Raw genomic sequence first — 11,600 nt, 5'->3', positions numbered from 1 at the left:
TTGAAAGTGCCAGCCACTGAAGACCATCACCGCTCCTGGCAGAAGCCACACAGTTTGGCACGTTTATAAAATATGTAAAACAGGGTGGGGTGAGGGGAGACAGAAGCATGAGGTGTCCAGGGTGGCACGACAGACACCAGACATGCACCGTGCATTTAGGCCCCCTCCCCCAGCCCCTCTCCCTAACCCAGCCCAGAGCAGCACCCCCCACCCCCATCCCCTGCCGCTGCTCCCAGGCTGGTGGCTTTGCAGAGGAGAGGGGACCAGGGTGGAGGGTGCTGCCGTTTGCCCCATGGACAAGGACAAGAAGCCTTAGGTGAGTCTGGGTGAGAGGTGGAGCGACGGGGGAGGAAGGCAGACCTCCTCCACTTAGACATGCAGGAGAGTGGCCTGTGGGACCCCAGCAGTGGGAGAGGAGGCAGGGCCAACCTCAGAGAGAAGCCCTACCAGTCAGAAGTCTAAGGCAAGGGTCCCAGTGTCCCCTCCAAGCCCACCCCTCCATACATACAACACACACACACACACACAGGCGACACACTCACAACCCTGAGCACACCCCAATAGGGCTCACACCCCGCATCCCTCGGGAGCCCCTCTGGAGCTTGGGAAGAGGCTTTCCCCTTAGGCCAGGCCTAGCCAGAGACAGGTTCTCCCTTCTTGTAGCCAGACCAGCCCTCTTCAGGGTGGGGAGAGGGAACGGCCAAAGGCCACAAGGCCAGGCGGGCTGGGTGGTGGCCCAGCAGGCTTCCCCAAGCTGGCGGAGCTGGTGACCGTAGAGTCTAGGTGGGCGGGAGCAGCAGTACTGCTATACCCGCACTGGGGGTCCTGAGCAGGCCGTCAGTGGCCCCCGAGACCCATACTCATAGTCCGCATCTGTGGGTGAGGCCATGAAGGAGCTCAGTGAGCTCCCTGTCTGCCGGTCCCGGAAGCTCTGGATGTAACTCTGCGGGAGAGGAAAGACAGGTGTGAGAGGGCACCCCAGACCCTCCCGGAAAGCCCAACATCCTGTTCCTGCAGCCCACAGCCTGAGACTCACCCCAGACCTCCCCGCACCAGCCCTGTCACCGCGCCCCCCTACCGTACCTCATTAATATTCATACTCAGGACACCTTTCCTCTCCCTCCAGGAGCCCAGCCGGCAGGCTCCTGGTGCAGGGGTTACAACAGGTGGACAAATGCTAGGCCTTCTAGAGTGTGGTGAGCCCCCGGGGGAGGAAGGCCCTCTCCTGCCTGCGGAGTCTGCAGCACTCCCCTCTCCCCCGTGCGGGCTGGAGAGGCTCAGGGTGCTCACCGGGGAGAGGACATCTCCATTGAAGCGTTTGATGGGCACCGGCCTGCGCCGATAAGCAGGGTCAGGGGGCCCAGGCCTTGGAGGAGCCCGGGGGCCTCTGGGGGGTGCCCGAGGGGGTCTCTTCTTCCTCCGCTTCTCCTTGCGCTCCTCCTGCTGCCGGATCCGCATCAGCTGCACGCGTCGCCGCTGCCGGCTAATGACCACTGTGAGGGGATGGGCAGAGAAGGGTCTCATGGGCCCACGGGCCTGTCTCCCCCAAGTCTCCCCGCTCCTCCCTACCTGAGGGCTCCAGGCTTCTAGATTCCCTTTGTCTGGGACCCCCCACTCCCCCTTCCTTTCCTGGTCTCCCACCCCCCAGATGGGATTTCTGGCAATCGTTTTTTTTTTCTTCCAGAGGTCATATGGTAGAAGATTCCTAGACTTCTAAGTACTCCCTTGCCAGCTGTTATCCCTTTGCCCACCCTGAGCCCCCAGTGACTCACCTAAACCAGCCATCATCCTCTCTCATCCAGACGACCACAGCCTCCTCCTCGCCGGGCCACCCTTCCACACTGGCCCTCCCCGATGTTTTCTACACTCAGCAGCCAGCATGAGCATCCCAAACCCTCAATGAGAGTCTATCCCCCAGCTTTAAACCTGCAGTCGCATCACACTGCCTTCCTGGTAAAATCCAGAGTCCTCATCGTAGCCCACGGGGCCCTCACAAACGGCATGCCTCCACCCCCCCCACCCCCCACCCCCAGTCCACTTCCTCCGCAAGCCAAGCTCTTTCTTTCTGGAGACCTGCCCTTGCTGTTCCCTCTTCTCTAGCTCTTTGCATGTAGCCTCTTATCCTCCAGCACTCTACTTACATGTCACCTCCTCCAAGTGGCCTTCCCCGACCACTCTATCTGTAATAGCCTCTATAGGTCCCTTGTTCACATTGCCCTGCATATCTCTTCCGTATCACCGCAGAGCTGGAATTAGCCAGTTTGTTTGCATGCCAGTGTCTTGTCTCCCTCCACCTGAATATAATCCCATGAGAGCAGGCGCTTTTTCGGTCATATCCCCTGTGCCTGTAATGGGCTTGCCTCAGAGCCACACAGCCCCACACCTTGCCACAGAATGGATGGTGGAGCTGAGGTGCTGTCTCCCCAGACCCTGAGCTAGTCAGCTCTCCAACCGTACTGAGGCCTTCAGCCGCTGGTGTGTACGGCTCCGTCCCCCACACCCCATTCCCACCGTCCCCCCGACCCATCATCCCTGGCCACTCGTTTCTCTCTCACCCACCCTGGCCTGGGCCCTCTCACCTTCTGTGTGGGAGTCACCCTCGGCTGTCACCCGCCACTGCACCAGAACTCCCATCAGGCTGAGCAAGGGCCAGAGTGCCAGCAGGGCCCAGCTCCGCCAGCAGAGGGGAGGGACTGGGGCAGCTCGCAGTCGCTCCACCGCATAGCGCCCCAGCAGCAGCAGCTCGGCAAAGTAGTCGGCAGCAGTGGCAATGAGCGCAGCACCGGTCACGGCGGTGGCCAGGGTGGTGAGTGGTCGGGGCCAGCGCAGCGTGAGCAGGGCACAGAGTAGGCCACCCCCCAGCAGCAGGCCTAGTGGGCCCCACACGGAGCCTGGCTGGTAGTAGGGTGCGGAGCCCAGCAGGGCGGCAGCAGCGAGCAGCAGGCCGAGCAGCAGCCCGACCAGGAAGAGGCCCACGCTGCGCACCAGCATGGCCACCAGCCCGCAGAGCAGCCCAATGCCCAGCGCGATGCCCGCACTTGCCCCGGCGCTCAGCTGCGTCTCCAGCACCCGCTCTCGGTAGCACAGCAGGAAGATGACCACCGAGCCAAACAGCAGCCCAGTGAGGAAGAGCACTGCCTTGAAGCAGCGGTAACCTAGAGGGGAACAAGGGCTAGTGAGGGGCCAAAATGAGGGCACCTGGCTCCAGGCAGGAGATCGGAGGGGTCATGGACATGGAATCACATGGGAACCAGGACCAAGATGCTAGGATCAGAGACTTGGGGGCCACTGGGGTCCTGAGGGCATCAGTGATGGGGCCACTGAGATCCAAAGAGGTCAGAGAGATAGGTCATTGGGAGTCCCTGGGAAAGCAGAGAGATAGAGTTATTGAGATGAGCATTGGGTCTTTAAGGGTCAGAGGAGTCAGATAAATCATTGCTGTCAATGATAGGGTCGTTAGGATCTTTGGAATAATAGGGGTCAGAGAGATAGGTCGTTAGAGTCACAAGGGGATCAGCAATTAGAATCATTGGGGCCTTGGGAGGGATTGTTCAGAGAAATGAGGTATTTAGAAGTCAGAACTTGAAAGATGAGGGTCACACAGGTTCAGAAAGATGCGGTCTCTGAGGGGTCATAGGGCTTCAGAGATATGACATTATTACAAAATAACAAAGAGAATGGAGAAGCAGGGTTTTTGGGGAGGGGTTCCAGAAGATGAGGTCATTGCAAGTAGGGGAATTGACAGGCATGGAATTGTTGAGAATATTAAAGGCATTCTGAGAGAGGGTAACATTGAGGGCAGAGAAATGGGAGATGGTGGGGGGGGGAGGGGCCAACAATGGCATCACAGGGATCAAAGTGTTAGGAGTAATAGAAGGAGACAGAGAGATGGAAGGTAATGAGATAACTGGAGATGGGTGGGAGTCACTAGGGTCACAGGGTGTCAAAGAGGATTATAAGGGGAGACAGTGGTCATAGAGTTTCAACAAAATGGAAGTTACACCCATTAAGAGGACCTGGAAGGTAGATAGTGAACTTGGAAGGTAGAGTACCTGGACTTGTGGATACTGAACAGTTGGGAAGATGGAAGTCAGAGATGGAAGTCAAGGGGCCAGGGAGCACCAAAGAGAAAGTTCATAAAGAGGAGATTCAGCTTTAGCAATGAGGGGAGGCATCAGAGCCCGGGGGGTTCTGGGGTTAGAAAGAGGAATAGGACATGCACAAGGGCACAGTGTCTAAGATCCTGGGAACGAGGGCATCGAGGAGGGTAGGGTGACGGGGAAGCCCAGGAGGGGGGGAATGTTGGGCTGCACTGTGCTTCTACCCACTGCAGAAGGAGTGGGTATGGGTAGTGGACGGCATGAGGGGACAGACTCCTTGGAGACCCAGAATGTGTCCTGAACCCTTGGAAGGGCACTTCCTCTTGCTCATTCTGCAGTTGTTCAGCCTAGAGTTTGGGGGTGGAAGGGGAGGGACCATCTGGCTCCTATCCGGGCCTACTATGCCGCCATTCTCGGGGCGAGGGTGGGGGGGAACATATAGAGGCTGCAGAGCACTGGTCTTACGGCACCTCTGCTCAGCCTGGAATCTAGACCTCTGTACTTCCTCCAGTTGCCTCTGATGCTCCCCCTGGAGGCCCCCAGCCCATGGAGTTTGCTGTCCTCTCTGAAATTCTGTAACTTGCTGGAGTCACCGGGCACTTACTCTACTAGCCCATCTGGCACCTTTGTGCAAATTAGAAAAAGTCATGTCTTCCCTTAGGCAAAGCAGTCTGTGCCCAGGCCTAGAGTTTGGCAAGTGAGCATGGGCCTGGATTTCAGCCCCCAATTGCCTATTCAACTGAACTCCCTTGTGCGGTGCCCATCCTATACAACTGTTCGTGGCAGCCCTGATTACTAGAACCTACCTTATAGGCTATCTCCCTGTATGTGACTACTGCCCAGCACATTCTAACATGTATTACAGCTGTGAATGTTCCAGAAGTCTCTCCCCCATCGGACAACATGCCCTGTGGCAAAGGCCTAGGCTCAATCACCCTGCTAAATGTTTTCAGTGCCCACATAGCACAGTGACCCAAACACAGCTTCACCACAATAGCTATTATTTATTGAGTGTCTACTATTTCCACAACAGCCCTATGAGAGACGAATATCATTATCCCCACTGTTCAGATGGGAAAACTGAGGCTCAGACAGGTCGCTGTGCTAAGGTGTCACAATTAGTAAGGCGCAGAGCCAGTTTCAAAGTCAAGCATGCCTAATTCAAAAATCTGTGTTTTCTAGGATCTAGAGTCTAGATGATCCATGAACATGTGTGGGATGAAAGAAAGAGAAAAGAAAGATAGCTATTCATGGTGGTGGTGGTGGTGGTGGTGGTGGTGTCCTGAGGTTGTAGAGATCTGGGGAGCCCAGAGAAATAATTTGGGGAACCAGTGGGGAGCCCAGATGAGGAACGAGATAGGGGTCTCACCGAAGAAGCAGTAGACGACTCCAAACAGACAGCACATGATGCAGACGAGGGCCGGCAGTGCCTGGTACCTGCGCTCCTGGGGTTGCTCACAGGGCGCACCCCAGAAGGCATCATCTGGCTCGGGGGGCAGCAGCTGGAACCGCAGGGTCGCCACGGTGCCTGGCATAGTGCCGGGAATGGAAGGGAGTCACCCTCCCAAGTCAGCCTGACAGAGAGGAAGTTGGGGTCAAGGAGGAGTCCTGGGTCCCTCCACCAGGACGGGGGCGAGGATGGGAACCGGGGAACCAGGCAAGGACACCAGTGCACAAAGGAGTGGTGGTGCCCATGTCATGCAGCTCTGGAGGCATTTCTGAAGTGAGCAAAAGACAAAGGGCAGCAGAGTGCCTGGCTACGGAGGCCGGGGTGAAGAAGTCAAAAGGGGCCACTGGGCTGGGGGAAGAGGGGCGCAGCAGCCGCCGCTAAGGAGGCAGCCCAGCCCGAGACTCCTCGGCGGGCGGCCAAGCCTGGGGTCGTCCGAGATCTACCTGGGCTGGAGGCGACCTGAGCTCCGGAGCCAGAGAGGCCGCGCAGGGGCCGGGGGCGCCGGGGCTGCGGAGCGCCGGGGGGCCCCGGGCGGCTGGGGTCCGAGGCAAGTCCGCCGCGCGGGGAAGGGGGCTGCTGGGCCGGGGCGACTGGTCTCCGTGCGGCGGCGGCGCCGCTCCGCCTCCGACGGCGGCTGGCACCCCAGGCCCGCGGAGTCCGGGGGCTCGGGCTGCGCCCGCGGGAAGCAGAGCGGCGGCGGCAGGGGCTCGGGCTGCCCCGGAGCCGCGGCCCCATGCCCCGAGCCCGCCCGCGGCCCTTGGTGCTGATGGACAGCTCCGGCCTCTGCTCCTGACGTCACCCGGGGCGCACCATCCCGGCAGGGGCGGGCGGCCCCTGACGTCACGCGGGCCGCACCAACCACGCCGGCGAGGCGGGGGACTCCGCCCCCCGCGTCTGCCTCGCCCGCACTGAGGAGGGGGCACTTCCGGGGGTCCTTCCCCTTTAACCTCCCCCTCCTGCGCCGCCTCCGGTCGCCGGGGCCCGAGACCCCGCCCCGGGGGCGGGGACCTCGCAGTGACACGTCGGACAGCGGCGGCCGCGGCCGAGCCTCCCGCGCGCCGCGCTGCGACCGTGCGCCGAGCCGAGGAGGCCCGCGGCCGCGTCGGCGGGGAGGGAGCGGGCCGCCCGCGGGGCCCGGGCCCTCCGGATCCGCCCCCTCCCCGGGCCCGGCCCGCCCCCCCCGAGCCTCCCGCGGCCGCCGCGGGGCTGCTGCGCGGCCGGGCGCCCGCGGTCCCGGCGCCATGCGGGCGTCGCTGCTGCTGTCGGTGCTGCGGCCCGCGGGGCCCGTGGCCGTGGGCATCTCCCTGGGCTTCACGCTGAGCCTGCTCAGCGTCACCTGGGTGGAGGAGCCGTGCGGCCCCGGCCCGCCGCAGCCCGGCGACCCTGAGCTGCCGCCGCGCGGCAACACCAACGCGGCGCGCCGGCCCAACTCGGTGCAGCCCGGGGCGGAGCGCGACCGGCCGGCGGCGGGCGCGGCGGAGAGCTGGGAGCCGCGCGTCCTGCCCTACCACCCCGCGCAGCCCGGCCAGGCCGCCAAGAAGGCCGTCAGGTAGGGATCGGGCCGCGGGGAGGCCGCCGGGGCCGGGTCAGGCTCCGGAAGGGGGGGCCGCGGCCAGGAAGTCTTCGGCCCCGATGACTTCCGACGGCCCCGCTCCCCCCGCTCCCCCCGCTCCCCCGGGAGCCGGAGGGAGCCGGAGGGAGCCGGAGAGCGCGTGCGAGGCCCTGCCTGGGCCCGGGCCAGGGCTGGCCGAGCTTGCCCTCCTCCGGCCGCCGCTGGCCCGACCCCCGGCCGCGGCGCTCAGACCCCGCTGGCCCCCTGGTTGGGGCTGTCGGGTTTTGCGGGGTGCCTGGTGTATGGGGTGGGTGCCTAGAGAGAGGGAAGGAAGAGAGAGAGAGAGAGAACTGCGAGTTACCTGCCTCTCTCGTTCCTGGGTGGGACACCTGGGGGCCGGGGGAGGGACCCGGGGCATCAGTGCCTCCGCCTGCGAATGGAAATGATTTTCTCCTAAGTAACGCCGAGTTCAAATTTCAGTTTTGCAACTCACCTTCTGCATTATGGAAGGTGCGTTACTGGGGCCCCTGACCCCAGTTCACCCTTGTCCCAAACACAGCACAGTCCTGTGCCAGACATTCCCTGGAGTCATTTGTGCGATGCGTTTGTGGCGCAATGGCATATTTATCTAGAAATCCGTAGAGACGCGGTGTGTGGAGTACCAGCGTGCTGAGCGTTTGGCTAAGCGCTTTGATCAGATGCCGCCAACCCCTTTTTACAGAGCAGGCTACTGGGTGAGGCTCGGGGGGTTACATTACCTGCTCAAGGGCACAAGTTCTAAGTGGTGAAACAGAGTCAGACCCACAATGTGTCTCGCATGTCTGCGTGGACATTGCACCTCCGGAAAGCGCTGTGCGGGTGAGGCCAGTAGTTCAGGGAAATCCTGGTGACCCCTGGGAGACAGTTGTTTTTCTTGTCGTGTAGGCGGGAGAAGCAGGCCCGGGGTCGGGGGGGGGGGGGGGGGGGGATGTGACCTGCTGTGGCCTGTGCATCTCTCCCCCGCCCGCCCTGTTGTCTCTTTGATGACCCTGCGCCCTCTTCTCCCCCAGGACCCGCTACATCAGCACGGAGCTGGGCATCCGGCAGAGGCTGCTTGTGGCCGTGCTGACCTCCCAAGCCACGTTGCCCACGCTGGGAGTGGCCGTGAACCGCACGCTGGGCCACCGGCTGGAGCGCGTGGTCTTCCTGACAGGCGCTCGGGGCCGCCGGGCCCCGCCGGGCATGGCAGTGGTGACCCTGGGCGAGGAGCGGCCCATCGGGCGCCTGCACCTGGCGCTGCGCCACCTCCTGGAGCAGCACGGCGACGACTTTGACTGGTTCTTCATCGTGCCCGATGCCACCTACACCGAGGCCCACGGACTGGCTCGCCTAGCCGGCCGTCTCAGCCTGGCGGCCGCCGCCCACCTCTACCTGGGCCGGCCGCAGGACTTCATCGGGGGAGAGCCCGCCCCAGGCCGCTACTGCCACGGCGGCTTTGGGGTGCTGCTGTCCCGCACACTGCTGCAGCAGCTGCGCCCCCACCTGGAAGGCTGCCGCAACGACATCGTCAGCGCGCGCCCGGATGAGTGGCTGGGCCGCTGCATCCTGGACGCCACGGGGGTGGGCTGCACCGGCGACCACGAGGTGGGCACGGAAGCCGCCCCACCCGGGCCTCCCGTCTGAGCATGTGCGCTCGCCCCCCCCCCCAGAGGCGAAGGGGTGGTGGGAAGTAAGAGGTCTGGGTTTTCCGTGCCAGTGCTGTCACTTTGTATCTCTGTAACCTTGGGTGAATCACTGCACCTCCTGAACCTTGGCATCCTCCTCCATACCAACAAAAATAACTATTGCTCAGGGTTGTCGTGGGGATTAGAAAAAACAACGTGAGGGATTAGCCTCACACAGAGTAGGTGTTCAGTGTTGGCTGTTATTATTTTATTTGAGCCCCTGCACAGCTCTGAGGTAGGATGTGTATGCCCATTGCACAGATGAGCCAGCAGAGGCTTGCCCAAAGTCACACAAGGTCACAACTGGTCAAGGTAGCCTTCAACCTGGTAATTCTGACTCCAGGTCCACAACAGGTCATAGGGTGGGAAACTGAGGCCCACACTGGGAGGCGGGTGGCGAGGCTGTCCCATCGCTCTTCCCATTATGGACCCCCTTCCCTTCCTCTTGCCAGGGAGTACACTATAGCTACCTGGAGCTGAGCCCTGGGGAGCATGTGCAGGAGGGAGACCCCCGTTTCCGCAGCGCCCTGACGGCCCACCCTGTGCATGACCCCGTGCACATGTACCAGCTGCACAAAGCTTTTGCCCGAGCTGAGCTGGAACGCACATACCAAGAGATCCAGGAGTTGCAGGTATGGTCTGGGCCCGGGGAATGGAGGGGACATATCCCAAGACATCTGAGAGATCCCAGAGAAATTAAAACTAGCAGTAGAGTCAGAGATCAAACTGGTTGCCCAGTGCCTGTTTGTTTCTGCCTTTTCTGAAAAGCTCTTTCAGAAACCTCCTTTTTAACTCTTAGGCTGTCCCCATCTGGGAAAAGGATAGGTGAGGGTGCTGGGATAGCGGAGGTTGGCGGAGGGCCAGGCACCCACCCCAGGGAGCACCTGCTGGCTGCTTAGGCCTCCGGCTACGTGCCGGCGCCCGTGGTCTTTGCCTTGCTCATGGTCTTATTTCTCCAACCTAGTGGGAGATCCAGAACACCAGCCACCTGGCAGCTGACGGCGAGCGGGCGGCCGCCTGGCCCGTGGGCATTCCCGCACCGTCCCGCCCGGCCTCTCGCTTCGAGGTGCTGCGCTGGGACTATTTCACAGAGCAGCACGCCTTCTCCTGCGCCGACGGCTCGCCCCGCTGCCCGCTGCGAGGGGCCGACCGGGCCGACGTGGCCGACGTGCTGGGCGCCGCCCTGGAAGAGCTCAACCGCCGCTACCACCCGGCCTTGCGGCTCGAGAAGCAGCAGCTGGTCAACGGCTACCGGCGCTTCGATCCTGCCCGCGGCATGGAGTACACGCTGGACCTGCAGCTGGAGGTGCTGACCCCGCAGGGCGGCCGCCGGCCCCTCACCCGCCGGGTGCAGCTGCTGCGGCCCCTGAGCCGCGTGGAGATCCTGCCTGTGCCCTACGTCACCGAGGCGTCGCGTCTTACCGTGTTACTGCCTCTGGCTGCGACCGAGCGGGACCTGGCCCCTGGCTTCCTGGAGGCCTTCGCCACCGCGGCACTGGAGCCGGGCGACGCGGCCGCAGCACTGACCCTGCTGCTCCTGTACGAGCCACGACAGGCCCAGCGGGCAGCCCACGCAGATGTCTTTGCGCCTGTCAAGGCCCATGTGGCGGAACTGGAGCGGCGTTTCCCGGGTGCCCGGGTGCCCTGGCTCAGCGTGCAGACGGCCGCACCCTCGCCGCTGCGCCTCATGGACCTGCTCTCCAAGAAGCACCCGCTGGACACGCTGTTCCTGCTGGCCGGGCCCGACACGGTGCTTACGCCCGACTTCCTGAACCGCTGCCGCATGCACGCCATCTCTGGCTGGCAGGCCTTCTTCCCCATGCACTTCCAGGCCTTCCACCCGGCCGTGGCGCCCCCCCAGGGCCCCGGGCCCCCGGAGCTGGGCCGAGACACGGGCCGCTTCGACCGCCAGGCAGCCAGCGAGGCCTGCTTCTACAACTCCGACTACGTGGCGGCCCGCGGACGGCTGGCAGCGGCCTCGGAGCAGGAGGAGGAGCTGCTGGAGAGCACGGACGTGTACGAGCTGTTCCTGCGCTTCTCGGGCCTACACGTGCTGCGCGCCGTGGAACCAGCGCTGCTGCAGCGCTACCGGGCGCAGGCGTGCAGCGCGCGGCTCAGCGAGGACCTGTACCACCGCTGCCGCCAGAGCGAGCTGGAGGGCCTGGGCTCCCGCACCCAGCTGGCCATGCTGCTCTTTGAGCAGGAGCAGGGCAACAGCACCTGAGCCCGCCCCGCGCCCCGGAACCCTGGCACGGTGGCACCCCCTCCTCCCCAACGACCCGCAGCCCCCTGCCAGCCTCGCCGGACAGGGCTGGCCGCGGCCTCGGATCCCAGGGCAGCCTGCGGGCCCCGCTGTCTAGCTGTGTGGGTCCTCGGGCTCAGGACAGGCCCCCCGGGGGAGGTACCTTCGGAGCCACTCTTCCCCGCTCCCAACCTGGTCTCCCTGTCCCCCACCCTTGACGCTGCTGATTCAGGCTGTGGCCCCTTGAGTATTTATGCAGTGCAGTCTGCCTGACGCCAGCCCCATCTCCTAGGACCTCCTGGGGGTGGGCTGTAGATGAGTGGTTGGGGACGAGGGGAGCCGAGAGAGGAAGGTGGGGTATCTCCCAGCTTCTCCCTTCTGGACCTGGATGAAGCTCCCTGCCTTTAATAAACTGGTTGAGTGTGGACTAATGATTCTGAGTTTTCAAAAGGTGGCATGGGGACTGCGGGGGGCCAGAGGGGCTGGCGGTGAGGACGGAGGCTCCCTAGTCCTGGCTGGGCCCGGGTTTCCTTTTCCTGGGGACACAGCCATG

The 11,600-nt window shown here is 63.0% G+C and overlaps 2 protein-coding genes across 2 annotated transcripts; one reads left to right on the top strand and one right to left on the bottom strand.

Moving 5' to 3' along the window:
• Positions 1-66: 66 nt before the first annotated feature.
• On the bottom strand, positions 67-6,286 carry TMEM198 (transmembrane protein 198). Its single transcript, XM_055345425.1, has 5 exons — positions 5,994-6,286; positions 5,470-5,674; positions 2,580-3,155; positions 1,291-1,493; positions 67-943 (listed from the first exon to the last, which is right to left on the bottom strand). The coding sequence occupies exons 2-5, from the start codon at positions 5,633-5,635 to the stop codon at positions 806-808; spliced, it is 1,083 nt and encodes a 360-aa protein (XP_055201400.1). The 5' UTR covers positions 5,636-5,674; positions 5,994-6,286; the 3' UTR covers positions 67-805.
• A 280-nt stretch (positions 6,287-6,566) lies between these two features.
• Positions 6,567-11,478, top strand: CHPF (chondroitin polymerizing factor). The gene is made up of 4 exons (XM_055345704.1): positions 6,567-7,099; positions 8,152-8,725; positions 9,258-9,437; positions 9,770-11,478. Exons 1-4 carry the CDS (start codon positions 6,792-6,794, stop codon positions 11,027-11,029), a joined length of 2,322 nt encoding a protein of 773 aa, XP_055201679.1. The 5' UTR covers positions 6,567-6,791; the 3' UTR covers positions 11,030-11,478.
• Positions 11,479-11,600: the final 122 nt, after the last annotated feature.

Source organism: Nyctereutes procyonoides, unplaced genomic scaffold (genome assembly GCF_905146905.1).
Source record: "Nyctereutes procyonoides isolate TBG_1078 unplaced genomic scaffold, NYPRO_anot_genome, whole genome shotgun sequence".
Taxonomy (NCBI): domain Eukaryota; kingdom Metazoa; phylum Chordata; class Mammalia; order Carnivora; family Canidae; genus Nyctereutes; species Nyctereutes procyonoides.
Note: the sequence above shows the minus strand (reverse complement) of the source record. Positions and strands in the feature narration are given on the sequence as shown.